General features: G+C 37.9%; 1 protein-coding gene across 1 annotated transcript in view; it reads right to left on the reverse strand.

Annotated features, from left to right (window-relative positions):
- Positions 1 to 353: 353 nt before the first annotated feature.
- Positions 354 to 20,609, reverse strand: part of HTR7 (5-hydroxytryptamine (serotonin) receptor 7, adenylate cyclase-coupled) — a 142,452-nt gene continuing 122,196 nt past the window's right edge. Inside the window, exons 4-6 of the mRNA XM_011965378.1 lie at positions 9,456 to 10,211; positions 3,133 to 3,230; positions 354 to 2,066 (exon numbers count right to left, since the gene is read on the reverse strand). Coding sequence (XP_011820768.1) covers positions 1,981 to 2,066; positions 3,133 to 3,230; positions 9,456 to 10,211 — 940 coding nt within the window. The 3' untranslated portion in view covers positions 354 to 1,980. The remainder of the gene's footprint in view (positions 2,067 to 3,132; positions 3,231 to 9,455; positions 10,212 to 20,609) is intronic.

Here is a 20,609-nt window from a genome sequence, read left to right on the forward strand (position 1 = left end):
TCACTCCCTAAAACCTGCTATAGCACTTACTATACTACATTGTGACAAACCGAGACATGTTTGACATCTACCTGATGGCAAACTCTTAAAAGCAAGGACTGTGCCATACCCATCTTTGTCCCCTCGATGCCAGCAATGCCGAGTGTGCCAGGAGCCCAAACAATGCTCATTAATCAGATCAAGTAATGAACAGGCATTGTTTTATAAAAATAAAGTCACTAAGGCAATGAATCCTCACAGTGAAATGTAATTGAATCCAGAGCTGTCTTAGCTACCTGTTAGGATTTTAGCAAACATATAAAGTGTTTGCCCTTCAGTCATTCTACAGACAGCAACATGTATGACATAAGACCTTTAATTAAAAATTTTTACTTACATTGCTTTATTTCAGCTACAAATAAACTTTATTTGATGTAATGTAATAAAACATTTTCAAGTTTAACAATATGTATCTGACCATAAATAATCATTTAAATTATGAATATAATATATACGGTCACTTTAGCAAATTTGCGGTTCAGGAATTTATACAAGCTTTGTCTGAAAGGACAGTGCCCTCCTCCCCTTTCAGGAAAGGCAACTCTTCCCCATGTCTGGTAAGAAGCAATGTCAATGGGAGTTAGAAGAAGTCCATAACCCATGTCGGAATTCCACTTTATCCTGTGACAGGACAGCTTGCTTTATTGTAGGAAAATAATATTATCTTTCAGTTCTCTCTTATCAAATAAAGAATTGCATTCATTTTTCCCCTTGTAGGTACAGGTACTCTTCTATTCTCATCTGCTGTCTTTCTGTCTCCTTAGCTCTTAATTGCTACATAGTGCCATTTAAAAAATATATATCCACAAAGAGACCTTTTCTGTTTCCTTACCTGCCCTTCATGTCTACCATTTTTTGGTGGGTAGGGGTGGGAATCAGAGGACGGAATTGCTTAGGCACACATTTGATTTAAGATACAGAGAACACAAAAACAAATTCTCTAGAAGGAACAGACTGGTGTTCTGAAGCATTTCCCAAGAGTGGTCCAGGTGACCTTGCTTCACACAATTTGGTTTAATACAATGCAGCTCAACAAGAATGAACATGTTTATGCCCCATCTCCAGAAGCATCACAACATTTCATGGAAAACCCATCATTCCCACACTTCTTCCACATAACATACAGTTATGGGCCAGCCCATGGGTGGGCCCACTGCAGCCTGGTAGAAAATGAGAGTCAAAAGCATGCCAATAATCATGTTAATTACAATGCAGTTGGGTACCACTTGAGCTTCACTGCGATAAAAATCCTCACAGAAGGCATCACCCTCACCCCTCAAGACCCTTCAGAGCACAACAAAAAGCTTTGCTCAAGTTATATGCTTCTCTCCAACCTGAGACCTGTTCCTGAGTTATACCATAATAAGTGAGTTAACAAAGAAAGTACATTGGTAGGGAAATCACAGAGACCCTGCAGAAAAGCCAAACTATTTGACAGAAGCTTGAAACAAACACTGCTCTGGGAAATCATTTGTATTAGCTGATGACTGGATTCTGTTTTCTAACATAGACATGCAACATATTCAACACTACACTCACTGCAGTTTGCTTGGAAAAGCCTTCTGTCAAACAACAAAATACATTCTGTCTCAGGAATGATTCCTGTATATTCACCACAACACCTAGACTCAGAAGCATGGGAAGTGTGCATTGGAACTTTCTCCCACTTGCATGGATTTGGACATATGCAAAGCACCAGAAACTGCTTCCTTTGTGGAACTCAGTTCTGTCGGTGTGCTTACTGCTGAGATGATCTGCTATCTTAAACTGAGAACACACAACAGCACTGATCCACAGAAAAAAGGAGAAGTCACCATCTCCCTTGTAAGGTAATGTGTACAACAGATCACCCTGTTTGTCACGTTTTAGACATCCCAAGAAAGGAGAGAAGTCGTATTCCATTCTGCAATCTCAGCAAATGACTTCCTTCTGTTTCCATCTCTAATTTGCCTTGTTTATTTCATCTCCATTGTTCTGCTTTCGATCATGAATCATGACCTTTTTTTCTACAGTAGTCAGCGTTTTGTCTAAAAAAAAAGAGAGAGAGAAATAAGAAAATGATTTAGCAGAACCGTAAATGTGAGTTTTCATTTTGTGGTGGGTGGACTTAATTTTTACAGCAGTCAGTAATTTGAATCATTTGTGGCTTCTAATGAATTATGAGTATCCTTAAAGGGAAACAAAAAGTGCTGTGACTCTTCTGGTAGGTTTCGTAACTCCCACAAGTTGCCAAGGCTTTAATATATTTGCAAATCAGCCCCAAATAACCCATTTAGAAATTTACCTTTTTAATATAGCTATAGCCAAAAATGACTTTGCTTTCAAAAATCCTTGCAAAATACTATTGCACTTGCCCTACTTGAAAAGAATAATGACTAAATAATGATTACCAACGAGAAGTGTTCTCTCCCTCAAACCTAGGAAGGTGTGTTATTGTAAGGTAAGTGTGCAGGGACCAAGAAACTTCACTTCTCTCCCTCGTTCCTAGATGCACAGAAGTGGTATTGGTGATAGAGAAGTGTCAGCCAATGGCTGAGAAAAGTCCCTTTCTCCTGGTGTAAAGCCACTCCCCTAACTCTGCACCTCCACCGGCCTTGACTTACCACACTACATCATGTGCTTAAGAGCTAGGTCTATGAGGACCCAGAGCCTGGGACTGTGCAACCAATCTCAGCCTACCCACACCATCTAAAGCACTCCCTACCCTGCCATTTGGCTATTTTGCCTGCAGTCCTGCTCTTCCTTCTTTGAGGTCCCCCTCTCAGCCCAGCCCTTCAGATGGGTGATCAATAGATGGATTTTGCTGGAGACATGGTTTCTGGCTTTTCCCCTCAGCCTCACACAATAACACTTGAGGACAAGTGCTGCACTTCAGCCCAGACCCAGCACTATAGGCTCCTAGGTATCTGAAGAGGGGACTGGCAACCATCTGTGCTCCACAGACACGTTCCTAGCCCAGGGCCTCTGTCTCTTCTCAGCACAGGAGAGACCACACTTTCTCCAGCTCGGCACTGCTCTGCTCACATAGTTCATGTTCTGAATTCCTCTAGGCCACAGCACTATCTCCAAAGTCTCCCTTTCCTTGCTACCCACCTGCTAACCAATTGTGATGGTCTGGAGATTGTAGCATCCACACAGACACCTGTGGCCTCTTCCCTAGTCTCAAGAGCACCCTCCTTGTGCAGGCCCTCCTGACATGAGACCTCACTCTTGCATCAGTCTTCTAACCCATATCCCTTCTCCTATTGTGAAGCCTTCCATACATCATTTATACTGCATCCCTAGTCTCACTCCTGCTCAAAAGCCTTCATCTCCTTCCCTCACCCCTGCCCACTTAGCCCTCCATGCTGACCATAGACTACCCAGCTTCCCAGTACTGCTGAAGACATGCCCCAAACTTCTTGTCCACCTCTATCAACATCTGGGCCCCTCGGTCCATGCTGTCCCCTCTGCCTTGAGCAGCCACCACTCCACTTCCACCCCTACTATGTCTTCTTGTTAAAATCCTACTCTTTCTTCAAGACCCACCTCAAATATCCCCCTGTTCTTGATTTCTGCCATGGATATTTTCTTTCTAAGAATGCCCCTCAAGACTTATTTTTCTTCTGTACTCCTCTGTACTGCTTGATTTTATATTGTGCTATACGAATTTATTATCTACTAATAGAACAAAAATATATAAATATTAGACAAAGCAAGGGAGGGAAATCACTTGCCTTCCTTAAAGAAACATTGCAAAGTTAAAATGTAGGCAATTGCGAAGCATGAAGCAAATAAGCTATTATTACTAATTGATGATTTAGTAAAAATAAAATGATGATTTAATGAAAATAAATCATCTATGGAGAAGAAAAGTCCATGAAATAGCAAACTTTTTGTTTGTTTCTGCCTTTAAGGCAGCATCCGAACACAGACACCCAGGGTTTCAGAGGCTTTCATGCTTCTTCCCAATTTTCTCTGGGATCTATTTTACTTTATTTTATTTTTAATTACTGGTTTCCACAAGGAAAGAAAGCACCTTTCAGGATGCTTCACGACAAACCCTGGAGCACTGTATTGGCAGAATTCATGGCAGAAACCCAAGGTTACTCTGCTACAAGTCACCACTAGGACCCCTGCAATCCACAGGAATTATAAGAGGCCCTTTGAAGACAATGACAATACAATCACCAGGAAAAAAGGGAGCAGGAAAAGAAGAGCTACTTTAAAACAATTTCATGACATTCTTTTATATGGAAGTATTTAGAAAGTGCCGTTCAATGTTATTCATAAATGACATCAACAAAATTCATGAAAACAGGATACTTAAAAGCAATTGATGACAATTCAAAGCAAATCCATAAGTAATCAAATTTAAAAAGAAAAAAGAATCCTTGATTATATTTCATTATCACATTTGGTTTTATATTACCAATCTGTGAATACTTGTGAAAAGGATTAAAATTGATAGCAGTAAATTAAAATTACCAGTGCAAAAGTATTCACAACTTTTCCCCCATCTATTCACTTCATTACCCCAGGGAAAATTTTCAAGTGCCTGCTGAACTCCTGAGGTTCTGGTTATGCTGATCAAGAAAATGGGGAAAAATAGGTAAATATTTGGGAGTAGGAACACAGTCTCACAGGTTTACACAGGAAAGAAAGAAACTATTATGTAGGAGAACACGTAGAGCCAAGAAAGCAGAACAGGGCGAGAAGGTAAGAGAGACTAGAAGCCCAGAAGCTAATGGGAGGAAAAGAGCTGGAGAAAGCTCAGAGTCCGGAGGAGCCCAGAGTCTGTAGGGTGACCACAAGATGAGTGAGAGCTAGAGAAAGGCAAGGGGAGCAAAGGGTTCCTATTACAAGTCTCCTACTAGCCACCACCACCTCTACAGCCACCCCAGCATACTAGATTAAAAGCTTCCAGGAACTACAACTGTCATTTACTCACCTTTCTACCCTACCCATGCCTAGTTCCATACCTTGTACATAGCAGACCCTCAAATGTTTCTGGGAAAAACTAGCCAATTTTCTGGGAAAAACAACATCCATTTTTTACCTTCTGAGTTACGCACACAGTGCTACTGCATCAGTCTTGACCATTGTGATGAATCCATTCCCCTACCTGCAGATTCACTGATGGCTTACTATATTTACACCAGAGTGTCACAACTTTAGCAATAAGGACTGGGTACTTCTTTGTTGGAGCAGGGAGGGGGCAGGGGCGCTGGCCTGTATACTGTAAAATCCTTAACAGCAGCCCTGGCCTCTACCCAGTAGATGCCAGAAGCGTCCCACCCCCACTTGTGACAACCAAAAATGCCTCTAGAAAATGCCAAATGTTTCCAAAGAGTTGGGGTGGGATGCAAAATTACTCCTGATTAAGAACCATTTGTCAATACTAAAAGTCCAAATTATTGGAGCTGGCATAGAAGATCCTTTACAATTTCATCTCAATCTACTTTTCTGCTTTGATCTCCAACAGTTCCTGCACCCAAATGCTTAGTTTCAGCCAGGTGGTCCTTTGCATAAGCTCCCACATTGGTGCCTTTACAAAAAAAGTCCTCTTCACCTGGAATAACATTTCTGCTCTCCTTTCACTATAAATGCTTTGACCAACTTAATAGACATTCTTGAGTTTATATCCTTCAGGAAGTCTTCTCTGATCAGGGTTAGTATAAGCTCTGGGTTATTTTCCTTTCCTTTGAATCCTATAGCTTTTCCTGTCTCCACCTTTGCTTATTACAGAAAGGTTGCATGTGTGTATGTCTTAGCCTAGCCAGGCTGCTATAACAAAATACCATAAACTGGTAGCTTATAAACAACAGAGATTTATTTCTTAGAGTTCAAGAGGCTGAGAAATCCAAGATTAAGCCACCAGCAGATCCCACGTCTGGTGAGGGCTCGCTGTCTGCTTCATAGAAGGTAACTTCTAACTGCGTCCTCACATGGTAGAAGATGTGAACAAGCTCCCTCAGGCCTCTTTTATAAAGGCAATAATCCCATTTATGAGGGCCCTGCCCTCATGACCTAATTACCTCCTAAAGAATCCACATTTTCATACTATTGCATTGGGAATTTGGTTTCAAAATACGAATTTGCAGGAGACACAAATATTCGGGCCATAGCAACATATGTCTGTTTGTGTAAGGTATATCCAACAAAAATATATGCACAAGGACATGAGAGATATCATCTGTTTTCTGTATTTTCCTCAATGCATGGCAGCCACATCAGAAATTTCCTAAAGCTGATGGATGTTTTTAGGCTAATCATCCTTAATGAAGTGGATATTCTGTAATTATAAATTCAAACTGAGAGAAATGTAAAGAGGATACAGCAGACTATGGCTTGTGGGCCAAATACAACTGGCAGCCTCTTTTTGTAAATAAAGTTTTATTGGTACACAGGCCTATCCGTTTACTTATGTCAGTGACAAATTACTCATCAGTGAGAAGAGTAGTTTCAATAGGGACCATATGGCTAGCAAAGTTTACAATATTTACCACTTGGCCCTTCACAGTTAAAGTTTGCTGACCTCTGTGTTAAGCTAACAGGAAAACAACACCCAAGCCTCCAGACCAGCTAAAGATACAAAGGCAAATATCTTTAGACTCTACGTTAGCTGATTTATTTTTATAAAAGGCACAGTAGCATAGAAGTTAAAAGCACTTTTGAACACAGATGTCCTGGGCTTAAATCCAGCTCTATCACTCTCTGTATGACTGTGGGGGAAATTATTATACTTCTCCAAGCCCTTGTTTTGTTATTTTCAGAATGGAAAAGAAGAAAACTAACGTATCATAAACTTTTGAGGATTAATTGATCAAATTCACATAAAGTGCTCAGCAAAGTGCCTGAGAGTGAATCCTCAGCAAACACAAGCTATTATTTTAAATTGGAAAACCTTTTTGTGTTACATTTTAAAGATTACCATTTTATGATCTATCTGAATTATCTATGAATTATTAACTAAAATAATCAATAAAATTATTCTCAAGTTCTTTGACCCTATAGGATGCATGCAAATATAGCAGCGTTTCCTTGCTCATGACATTATCTGTTCTTTCCTAGTTTATAAACTGGCTGCTTAACTGGATCCCCTGCCACCCATCTTTCCCTTGTCTGCCCTCCTCACTATTGCCAGAGAGACCTCCCCATGTTACTACTGAGAACTAGAACCAACACGCTTTCCTTTTCCTGTGCTAAACAATGCTGGAGCCAGGCAAAATAGCCTAGCTATTTGTTCTAGGAAATAGTCACTTTCAGAAGATAAGACTATATGCCAACAAAAATAGCCTACTTATCAAAACTAATAGTTTGCTCATTAGCACTTACTTCACAGCCCTCATCTAGTTGTACTTACCAGTCTAAAGCTGTTATGTCATAAACTCTGCCTAATCTTCACCAGTTCCCCAACTTCAAATCACCCAGCCCAAGCCCCAAAACTCTATCAATATCTTTGCCTTATTTCCTTCATCTGAGAAACTACTAAGACTGTCTAGGAGTGGATACCACTCATAGTGCAGTAAGTCTAATAAACTTTACTTACTTAGTGTAACAAGTCATTCTCATTGTCTTCTTAGAGAGCTTACAGCTAGTCTCCAGCTCAAAAATATTCTGAGACTCTTCACTGCCTATATACTGAAGTCACTTGAGAAGTATTATGGCATAACATTCCATAGAAGCATCGGAGTGATTCATATTACAGCTACCACTCAGTTACTTTATGCTCCTGAGCCGTAAGTTGTTCTTCTGAAAAGTGGGGATGCCAGAAGCACCTATTTTGCAGGTAGCATGCTGCATAGCATGTAGCAGGTGTTCAATAATGGTTAGCAGTTATTACTTTTATTTATCATCTATTATGCGTCAAGTACTGTACTAGATTCTGCAGAAAGAAATCTGATTAAGACATAGTTCCTTCTCTGAAGGAATTCAGAATCTGGTAGGAAAATCCTAATAGTAAATTCAATGAACTCTTACAGGCATAGTAAGATCTCTGGGTTTGCTCATAGTACATGTTCTAGAACTTAAAATTACATTATTTTTTAATGCTACTTTTTATATTGTGAATAATCTCATGTGTACAAAAGAGTATATAGAAGTAAACGCTGAGTGAAGCTACACTCAGCTTAAGAATTAGCATAACTGTAGTCTTCCAACTTTCAGTTGTAAGATAAAGGCAGTCCAGTATAAGAAAAATGAGTAGCACTGGGATTCAGATGATGTGGGATCTAGACTCAGTTGTGACACTAGCTAAGTGTGAGACATCTCACTTTTCAACTCCCAGTTAGCTCTTCTGTTGAATGACAGGGGTGGACAAGATGACTGGGAAGGTCCCTCTCTGCTAGAGTGGTCCCTGGTTCTCTAGTCTGCTCCTTCCCGCCAGGCTGTGAAGATGGACACCTCCAACATTAATCTGCTCACTGTCTCAACAGAACCTTCCAATTTTTCATTCCAAGTTCATTTTTCCCCTGACTTTCAAATGTGAAGAAATCTCCTCTACCTCACATTTAAAACAGAGTCTTCATCTGACATGTTGACACCTCTAACTAATATACTATCTCTTTCCTTCTTTACAATGTCAATTTTTTAACACGTGGGTCACTTCTGAAATTTCCATTTCTCTATCACCATCAGATCCTTTTTCAGATCCCAAGACCCTATGGTAATTGCTTCCTTGAAAGTCATTAAGACTTCTTAGACCAATTCTTGGTTCTCTCCTGCCAAGATGGCCAGGAACATTTCCTAAACGGTCCTGTGGCTCTTTTCCTTTTCTTTTTTAGAGGCAGGTCTTGCTCTGTCAACCAGGTTGGAGTGCAATGGCATGATCACAGCTCACTGCATAATCCAACCCTGGGCTCAAGCTATCCTCCCGCCTCGGCCTCCCAAGAGGCTAGGATTACAGAGGCGTTCTACCATGTCCGGTTCTTGAGACCCACACTAACCACTCTTCTTTTTCCTGGGCTGCCTCCTTTCAGCCCAGGTGAATGTAACGGCATACTAGAGAGATCATTGTGCCTCCTACCTCAAAAGAAGAATTTATCGGTGAAGGTTGAAGTCATCAAAAAAGTTTTACTAGATAGAAGAATAATAACAACTAAAATAATAGTGTTACACAAATTCAGATGTAAGGACATAATTTGGATGTCATTTATGGAGAAAGAATGGAAAATATCACCTCTTTGTTGTCAATCACATCAATTGCAATTCTTCAGCAAATTAGTCTCATCTACCAATCCAACTAAGTACCTATTTTTGGCTTTTGGAATTTTACTGGGTGGAAGATTGGAATCTATACTGTTGTCAATTCAAATCTGGTATGTTTAGTAAAAAATAAGCTAGCTACTCGTTCAGGAAACTTTCTGTGATGTGCTTCAAAAAGCTGCATGAAAGGGTTTGGGGGATAAAAGGAAAATAATGATAAATGACCTTACAGCACAAACTCAGCTCTCTCTGGCCTCTCAGCAAGCTTCAGGGCTTCATGCATGCCTGCAGCTGAGAGCTTCCGGTTGATGTTCCGGTACTGGCACTGAAGCAGGCTGCGATAGGTGGTCCTCAGGTCCCGGTTGAAGAAGGCATATATAAAAGGGTTAATGAGAGAGTTTGCATAGCCTAGCCACAGAAATGTCCTCTCCACCCACAGTGGGATGCAGCTGCAGGAAGTGCCACAGATGAAGGGTCTGGCTGTCGAGAGGAGGAAAAATGGCAGCCAGCACACGGTAAAGGCCCCGACGATGATCCCCAGGGTGGTGGCTGCTTTCTGTTCCCGCTTAAAGATGGAGATGTTTTTCCTTTCATGCTTGAGGAGTCTCGAAAGGTTTGCACACTCTTCCACCTCCTTCTGGAGCTTCACTATGCCATTCAGGGCGATGACGCTGTCTGGCTCCACTCGAGGGAAGCCAGGGAATTTGTGTTTGGCAGCACTCTTCCTGGCAGCCTTGTAAATCTGGTAGTACATGAAAAGCATGACGGACATGGGGATATAAAATGCCACTGCGGTAGAGTAAATCGTGTAGCCAAAGTCCTGGCTGATCAAGCACACCTTATCGTCATTTACATTCTGAGCCCATCCAAAGAGTGGAGGTAAAGTGATGGAGGCAGAGAGAAGCCAGACGGAGAGAATCATCTTTGCCATGCATTTCCCATTTTGCCTCACAGGGTAGGTGAGGGGCCTTGTAATTCCAAGGTACCTAGTGGAGAGATGGAAAGATAACAGGTGAACACTGTGATCATAACTGGTCAACTGAGCAAGTCCTGCCAGCCAGGTACCAGCACCAGTCCTCACAACAGCCCTTCTAGGTAGGCATCATTACTTCCATTTTGCAGAAAGGTAAACTAAGCCTCTGAGATGTTACCTATTTTATTCCAGGTCACAAAGAGGCATTGCCAGATTGTAGCCTGAGAGCCCTCTGGCTCTAAAGTCAGCCCATGCTTTTTGCATGCCTTACAGTTTTTCACAATCCATGTAGTCAACAAAGTTTAAAGAGCTCCCCCTCCCCATGACCACAGCCACCAAAATCAGCCAGGACAACATATCAACTCTGATGTAGGATGCTGTGACACATTCTCAAAACAACCAAGGTCTACCACACTCTGGTATTATACACCCAGTGATCACCCCAGCTGTCTTAATTTAGGCCAGCTTTTAATTCATTTTAGCTTTCTCTTTGCATTACAGCAAAAGCATTTCTTTAAGATCACACAGATTTGTGAGATAGTCTGGGAATCCTAGAGTGTTGAAATGGTTAGCAGAAAATGATATTATTATTATTATTATTTACCCACAGAAAAGTCTCACACAACAGCAATGTCAGAGGAACAATCTAAGAAATAAAAACATTCTGCCTTCTCTCTCCAGTTCTTAGGAGAATCACAAAACAAGGGTACAGTTCTGCAAAATATTAGGGAAATCCAGTATTTTCTCTGTGCTTAGTTCTATACAGGGAATAAATATGACTCCAAGTCTGTGATCAAGGATTTGTAATGCAAACAAATCTGTGCACACAGAGAAAACATATACAAAAAAGATATTCTGCCAAATGCTTAATATTTTTCAGCTTTTCAAACCTGTGTTTTCCTCATATTTAATAGCCTTAGATTCTATTTTGGGAAGCTTGGAGCACTTGAGAAGCAAAGACAGAAAAAAAGATGGTCATTTTGTTGTTGTTTTTACTTCCTTTATGTATATAAAAGATACATTATTGAAACATAAAAAGGAAAGATACAGAGAGTCCCTAACTTACCAACAGGTTATTTTCTGAAAGTTGGCCAGTTAGTAGGTTAGAACTTAAAAAACAATTTCTGCTAGAAATATCTTTTAATACTTAAATTATCCCACAAAAGTCCAAAATCATACTTTCACAATGAAAATTAGCATCACTATAACACTTACAAGAAGACAACATCGAAATACAGTAAAAAATGATGAGCCAGATGTTCTTACTCCTCTAGAATTCTTTCCTTCAACAAGTATTAGTGGAGCTCGTTTTACTGGACAGGTACTGTTCCAGGTGTTGGAGATATGGCAGTGGGTAGAAGAGATGAAAATCCTGCGTGCAGGCAAATGGAGAAATCATGTCGGATGAAGGGGAAAATCCGACACCATGGTAATGTTGAAGGGGACTTCTGATCCCTTCCAAGGACTCATGCGTTCACAATGCTGGGTTCTTCATTTGCCAACTTCTGCCTTCCCTTTTCCTTAATAAAGTTGACCTACAATCACTACCCTTAGACTTATCAGCTGTAGTTAGGATTATGATGCTGCTCCCAAACAGAATGAGGGAAGAGAGAGAGGGAGGCTTTCCTTAGAATGCAAGAACAAGAGTTAAGAAAAAGGCAGGCAGTGTGGGGGAAAGTAACTCAGAAGAAGAGAGGGAGGGAAGGAGGAAGGAAGACGGAAAAGGGAGGAGGGAGGGAAAAGGAAAATCTAGTCCTTGTTCTCAACCAGCTCCTGTGAATGTGGCCTTTTGGGCACCTTCCTTATTCTCCCAGCAGCCTTTCCCCAGACCTGCACTTTGATTTCTTGTCACTCTTGGTCTACAGCCCCATTGTAAACTGCCTGCTCTCAAGCCTGAATGTGGCATCCAAGACATGAGCCCAGGTCGGTACCTCAGGTTCACCAAGGAGTGAAGTCCAGCAGGTCGAGGTTACTGTACACAATTCCCCAGGGGGCCACCAGATGGCATTGTCAGACCATTTTACACCTACTTACTGGGATTGGGGGTGTGTCGATAGGGTAGATGGTTGATGTAACAGGTGTTATGTTGGAAAAATTAAGAAAAAAAAAGAAGTTATATTTTATTTGTGGAGAATTAAAAAAATTAGCAAGCCTGGAATTCACAACCTAGTAAACTCCTATTTTGAGGAAATCCTTTTTCTCTCCCATTTCTTCATACTTTCCTTACTAGAACTATGCCTTCCCACTTAAGTAACAATTCCATCTTTTTCCTGGTTAAGTAAATAATATAGAATTCACAAAGATTAATCCTGAGAGATTAATAAAGTACAAATAACATTTCGGAATATTAATCTCATTTAAATGGTATGTTTATTCATTCTAGTACACTTAGGCTGACACATTATATTTCAATCATGGTGATTAGTCTACATTCAGCCTGCCCTGGATGTACAAATTATATTTCATAAACTCTGTTCTACTTTAGGCACCATTCTCTAATTATTTCAAGACATCCTACAATAAGATAGTTATATTTACTTCTTAGGCCCCTCACTTCCACCTGGTGAGACATTGATAAGGCTAAAATCAACTGAAATATTACTAGAAAAAAAAATGAGTGCTCACTGAAGTGTCTGGATATAAAATAAATAAACAAAAGTTAATAGTTTATGTTTTAACCATTAACAATCAGAAAATAGTGTGGAGATGATGCAATTAACAACAATTAAAAACATCTAGGAAAAAGCTTTTTTAAAATAATACCTAGGGCCTATATGGAGAAAATACAAAATGCTACTGAGGTACATTTTTAAAAATACTTAAATGCATGGGGGAAAAACTTGTTTTTTCAATAAGAAAATCTAGTATTATAAAAGTACCTATTTCCCCTCAATCTATAAATACTATATAACCCCAAATGAATAAACTGGCATGGCTTTTGTTAATGATTTTAAATCTCACCACCTCAACATGCAAAAATGTACAGATAATCTGAAAAAGAATAATGAAGGGATACTTTTCCTATTAAAAAAAAGCCACAGAAATAAAAGTCCCCCCAAAATTATTCAAAAAGATGTCAATAAAACAGAATAGTTTCAAATTGATTCAAATATATAAGGGAATTCAATATAAAAGGGGTCACTTTAAATCACTAGTAAAAAATTGGATATTCATAAAGTCTCACAACTGTTCAGCAATTGAGGTAAAAGTATTACTGGCTTCTTACCTTTCTTTTGATTAAATATAAATCCCAGATGGATCAAAGATTATCATGTAAAAAAAATTAAACCCTAAGACTATGAGAAAATATTGGCAAGTATTTCACAATCCTGAGATGACAAAGGCCATTCTTAACTATAATACAAAAACTTGAAAGTATAAAATGAAACATCAATAAATGTTTGTAACAAACAAAATAAATGAGTGACATTTATAAGCAACATTTAGTTTAATTCAAAAATCATTCTGTGAAGAGTTAAAAGTCAAATCATAAACTAGAAATCTAAATGGCAATATCACAATATTCACAGATTTCCTACAGGTCAATACAAAACACAACCATCCCATAGTAAGAACTTCATAGTTTGTAAAAGAAAAAGGAAAAAGCCAACCATCCCTCAAAAAATATTGAAGCAACTGATCAAAGAAGAAAAACTAATGGCCAAAGCCAGGTGCCGTGGCTCATGCCTATAATCCCAGCACTTTGGGAGGCCAAGGTGGAAGGATCACTTGAGGCCAGGAGTTTGGGACCAGCCTAAGCAACATAGCAAGACGTCATCTCTACTTTAAAGACAGAGAGAAAGAAACTATGACCAATAAGCACTTAAAAATATGTAGAACTTCATTAATAATCAAAGAGATGCAAATTTTAAAACGACACATTTTTATCATTTGCCAATATTTAAGAAAGACCAAATCCAATATTAGAAAACTGTGAAAAAGCAATCGTTCTATTAGGTTGCTACTGGAAGTGTCAACTGAAATAATTCTGGTAGACAGTTCGGTAATTAATCAGATATCTAGGATTTTGTCTTAAGAAGATAATTGTACAGATGCAACATGACTAATGTGCAGAGATGTTGCTAAACACATAATAGAGGAAAAAGGATGCAATCTAAGTATTATCAATAGGAGATTAGATATGGTACACATATATATATACTGTATATAATATGTATAATGCAACCATTAAAATGATGATGTACATCTGTATTTACTAACACAGAAACAACAGAAGAGTGCATTAAAAATGCATTGATAATAGAATATCGTATAACATATTTTATTAACCTTTCTACATAAAACTGGGTGTATGCCTGTGTGAGCACGTCTGTGTATGCACAGATGTCTACAAGAATATTAACTAAAAATATCAATAGTAGTTCTACCTGAGATGTAGAAATTTTAATGATTTTAAATTTTCTTTATATTTTTCTATGCTTGATATTTTTGTAGTGAGCACGTAAAAAACCCCACTACTTTAAGAACAAAATAAAAGATTTAAGAGGATTCTGAGATTCCTAAATTACTAAATGATTCTGGCAATAGAAACAATCTGGTTCATAAAACCTTTAGAGAGCTGATAATTAAATCTTATATTGTTTTATTTGATTAGTTTGTCAAAAGTGCTTTTTTATAATACATTCATAAGTTCATACAAAAGAAAAAGAACTCATTGGCATTTAAAATCCCATAATTACTATATAAAGTAATATTGGTATTCAGGGAAGTGTTTCTCTAAATTATACATTCATTCTTCCAAATCTTGTATCGGATAAATCTTACCTTCAAGGGAGAGAAAGAAAAAAAGAAAAAAAAACTAGATTGATTTTTAATATTCCTTAATTATGCATGTTTAATATTTATCACACTAACATTTTATCCTCACTGTTAATTAGAAAGCAGGATGCTTATAAAGTCTTCAAAATTTTACTGTAAAATGCAAACAAATGTTAAAGTACAGTAAATCTCGGAGACAAAAGCACCAAAGTATTATATAATTGAGAAATATATGCAACTCACATTAGGGGTGCCATTGCAGTACAGGTTCAGAGAAAAAGAGGATTAGGGAGTTATAATCTGCATAGAGAGGGATCGGAAGCAAACTAACTCTGCTGCCTGTCTTCTGTTCTAACTGTATAGAAATGGTAAATAACGGTTCTTTAATCAAATGGCTTCTTCTGAGTTTCACTGCTATAGAATAATAATTTAGGGAGTAAAAGAAACTGGGTAGAATTATTCTGAAATATGGTGGTTTTTCAGAATGTTCAGCTTAAAAAGGGTTCACACACTTAGAACACCTCCTCCAGGAGATGCCTCCCTTGCAGTTGGCAAAATCCACTAGAATCTCCAGCTAATGTCAGTGGCTCCTGAAACTGCCAGATTATCAGAATCACTCAGGAGCTTTAGAAACACGCAGATTCCCAAGCCAATATTCTCATTCAAGGATTGGAGACCTAGGACTTTGCGTTTAGGATTGACTGTTCTGGGTCTTTATCCCACACACTGCTGTCAAAGCAGCCTTCTCCCATTCAATTACAAGGACTTTATACTTATCACATGAAGGGCTTTACTTACTATATATTTCATCTGAACAGTTTGCTTCCAGTTTAGTCTAACAAAATCATTATGAATCATGTTTCCATTATCTCAGCTATTAGATTTATTTCCCAGTACTGTGCTAAATGAGATATGTGTGGTCTTTATGTTTTAATCAAGTTGTAGATTTTTCTTAAGCACATAATACTCAACAGGGTTTTTTAAAACCTTTTTGACCATAGTTCACAAAAAGAAATATAACATTTTACCTATATAATAAACTGATATGTGTGTATATTTATATTTAGGAAATTAAAAGTTTCACACATCTATATTTACCATTATAAACCATTATTTACTCTCTTCTATTCTATTTCAGACTTTTTAAGTGCTGGCCTTAATGCACTAAATTGATTTCATAACCCATTATTGGATCAAGGCCTAAAGTTTGAAAATTACTCACCTTCACCAAACACATGAAAAGGTGTTTAACATCATGAGTCATGAGAAAAATGCAGATTAGCACAATGAAATGTCACTAACAGCCATCAGAGTAGTTAAAATTAATGATGATGATGATGATGATGATGATGATAAAAGCTATGATGCCAAGTGTTCTGTGAAGATATGAAACAATTGTGATTCTCACACATTACTGGTGGGAGTGTAAACTGAGGCAGTAACTTTGGGAAACTATTTTGTAATATCTACTAAAACTAAATAATACACACACTATGATCTAGCAATTCCAAGTATATAATGAATATTAACCAAAATACACATACAAAACTTTATAGCAGCACTGTTGGTAATAGCCCCAAATGAAACTCACCCACTCTACAAAAGTAAAATTAGTATAACTCTATAATAGTAGGATAAGTACATAAACTGTGGCATATTTATGCAATGCAATTCTATAAAACAATGAGAATGAACCCACTACTGCTTGTCAACATGGATGATTTTCACAAACATAAGGTCGAGCTAAAGAAGCTAAAAAACAAAAGAGAACATACTATTCCAAACCAGGCAAAACTAGCCCCTGGTAACAGAAGCCACAATGGCAGTTACCTGTGGGGAACAGCAGGTCCTAAGCAGTGAGGGTGCAGGAGGAAAGCTTGGAGTTCTCAAAATGTTCTTTCTCTTCCTCTGGGTGTGTTAAGCAGGTATGCTCACCTTGTAGAAAGTGAGTGAGCTATTCAGTTATGACTGGTGCAGTGTTCTGGATGTATGGAAATCAGGTTTTTTTTTAAATACTAAAAGTAAATTTTTAACAATACACTGAACTTATCATTTGCCATTAACCTAGATGCTGACCTGTTCTCTAAAACCATCATTACAGTGGGGTTTCAATATACTTTTAAACCATTTCCATCAGTGTTTCTAAGCTGCACTTATAGTTAGGACCAATAAACAACTTAAATTCCTTATTCTGCCCTCAGCATTGAGGGAGGGAAGTAGATAAAAGAGAAGGGGAGAAAAAGCAACAAAATTCAATCAAGTTTGGAAACACAGTCGCAAAGTCTCCTCTTTGAGAAAGCATATTATCATTAAACAAAAAGGAGAGTTTCCCTCAAGAGAGAAAATCAGATTTAATTAAAATAAATCACTTAATTCTAAAAGTACCTGTAAAAATTCATATATTATATTTGTTAACTGTTGCTACATAACTAATTAGCCCACTTTAGTGGCTTAAAACACCACCAAGGAAAACCCTGTGGCAAAAAAAAAAAAAGAAAAAGAAAAAGAAAACTACATAACTATTAAAGGATTTTTAGATAATTATACAAAGTCATGAAAATGAATAGTGTGAGAGATTAGTAGTGACCCCTGAATTATACTTGTTAATTACCTCAGTTGTATATGGATTCACAATAAACTAAATTTTCCCAAAGAATTTGGCCTTTTATTCCTCAGAAAAAGGGGGTGGGGGTGGCAGCAAAGAAAGAACCAAAATTTATCAGCAATAATACAAGAAATTAATGGCATAAAACCTTAAAAACTTTGTAAAGGTTAGAGGCAGGAAAAGAAAAGAAAATATTCTGTTTTATGATGCTTCTGTGTGGCTTTCAACCCCATCCCATAGAAGCAGTACTGAGGAAAAGGGGTGAGTAAATCCTTAAAATTCCAAATAATACCTTCATACTGGGGAGAAGCAAATCGAGCGGGTGAGAAGACAACCTAAAGAAAAGTACTGAAAAGCCATGAAGAGCAGAAGCCCCACATACCATTTTAGCAGAGTTAAGGGCGAACAGAACTTGTCATCTTTCAGGACACTGAGCTGAACCAGAGTAGTATGCCAAGTTCCAGAAGACTGGTAAATCCTGAGCTTAGCGGGATATTTTCTGGTCCAGGACATCTAATGAGTATTCAGAGTACAGAGTAGTCCTCCTTAACAAACTTCACTCAGCTGCAGTAGAATCTACTCCCTTCCTTTCCCTGCAACCCTACACTTTCAGGCAATTGAAAAGTAGATACACTAAATACTAGCCTAAAAAGAGAAAAATACTGTATCAAATAAGGCAGAATATCAATGATAATTCAACCACAGTATGTGAGAACAAATATTAGGGTTTAAATAAACAACTCATGTTAAGAATGAGCAAAATGAAAAAAATAAAACAAACTGTTACAGCAACTACACAAACATGCTCCAACAATAAATAACAACAATGAAAGGAAAAAACAAAGAAAGAGAACATGGCTAAGACTTGAAGAACCAAGTCAAGAGGCAAACACAATTTTCAGAATAGAAGTTGTTTTCCTAAAAGTACTTTTCACTGTAAGAGACCTTAATAAATATATGTAATCACTGAAGTAGAGGCTCAAAGATGTTAAAACAGCAGAATGAGATAAAAAGAGACTGCTAACTTAAGAAAATAAATTGAGGCCAGAACATTATCAGGGCAGATCTAATGGATGAATAAGCAGGAGCTGAGAATAGAAACAGACACACCTGACCAGGTGCTGTGGGTCACGCCTGTAATCCCAGTACTTTGGGAGGCCAAGGCGGGCAGATCACGAGGTTAGGAGTTCGAGACCATCCTAGCCAATATGGTGAAACTCTGTCTCTACTAAAAATACAAAAATTAGCTGGGCATAGTGGTGCTCGTCTGTAGTCCCAGTTACTTGGGAGGCTGAAGCAGAAGAATTGCTTGAACCCAGGAGGTAGAGGTTACAGTGAGTAGAGATCATGCCACTGCACTCCAGCCTGCGTGACAGAGCGAGGCTCCATCTCAAAAAAAGAAAAGAAAAGAAACAAGACACACCTGAAAAGCAAATCAATGGCATGAAGTAAAAAGGCTTGAGGTAATCATATCAATGCATAAGGAAAAATTTATTCAAGCAATTAGAAGGTGATAGGTAAGGAGAACACACAAAGATAAGACATAATAATAACATCTCCCTGAAGAAAAGAAAGAAACTAAACAAGGAGGGCGGAAATTGTTTAAGTAAATAGAGCTGCAACATGTAAAAAGTACACAGTGATATAATTTAGGACATTTTCCTTGAATCAATGAAAGAGCTGAATCTTACCAGCAAAAGGACACATAACATAGTTGGGAAAAAGTGATACAGAATTATTATCCATGATACCTATCCTAGTAAAGTTACTGAACTTCAAGACATGGAAAGACCACTGCAGGAATTTGGGAATGAAAAAAAAAAAAAATCAGAAAATACGCAAGGTGGAAAAAAAATCAGGCTGATTCTCAACAGCATAATTCCATGCCAAAATATAATAGAAAATGTCTAAAAATATAGAGTGTATAAAATGTGAAATAGCATTATGTCTGTTATCTAAAATTATAAAGCTAAGAAGTAGACATTCTCAAACATGAGAGAATTTGAAGAGTAAAGTATCCATAAAGCCTATTTTGGGGGAGGAAATAAAATCCATCCAACCAAAAATGAACCAAATGAAGAATTTAAAACCAGGGAAACAATGCCTATTATTGAACTTGTTTAAATGCAACAGTAAGACCCATGGGAATTATATTAGCACAACAGAATGTAAATTTTACAAAGTAAAAATAATATAAGCCACAAGAATCAGGAGCTGGGGGAAGCAACGTAGGATACAGTGTTAGAGCACTAATCAATTCAACTTTCAAAGTAGACATCAACTGATGCTGTCTAAAATTGTAACATTTTAAAATTGTAACATATAGTTTATACAAATCCAACCTCCTAATGGCTTTCACATTTTCCCATAATCTTTACACAATCTTTCAGGAACAAATAGCTCTTAAAATTAGTGCTGCACAAAAGAAAGGAAATCAGTGTATCAAAGGGACATCTGCATCCCCATGTTTACTGTAGCCCTATTCACAATAGCCAAGGTATTGAATCAACCTAGGTGTCCAACAACAGACTAATGGATATAGAAAGTGTGGTGTATACACACAATGAATACTATTCAGCCATAAAAAGAGGGAAAGCCTGTCGTTCACAGAAACATGAATGAAACTGGAAGACATTAAGTGAAATACGCCAGGTACAGAAAGTTAAACACCGCATGTTCTCACTCTAAAATTAGTTGATATCATAGGAGTAAAAAGTAGGACAGAGGATAACAGAGGCTGGAAAGGGTAGGAGGAAAGAAGGATATACAAAGATTTGTTAAAGGCACAAAATTAAAGCTAGATAAGAGGAACAAGTTCTAGTGTTCTATAGCCCTGTACGATGACTATAGTTAACAATGCATTATATAGTTTCAAATAACTAGAAGGAGGATATCGAAAATATTCCCAATGCAAAGAAATGATAAATGTTTGAGATGAGGGATATGTTAATTACCCTGAGCTGATCACTATACATTATATGTATCAAAACATCAATATGGGCTGGATGCATTGGCTCATGCCTGTAA

The sequence above is a fragment of the Mandrillus leucophaeus genome, unplaced genomic scaffold (assembly GCF_000951045.1).
Source record: "Mandrillus leucophaeus isolate KB7577 unplaced genomic scaffold, Mleu.le_1.0 Scaffold721, whole genome shotgun sequence".
Lineage (NCBI taxonomy): Eukaryota > Metazoa > Chordata > Mammalia > Primates > Cercopithecidae > Mandrillus > Mandrillus leucophaeus.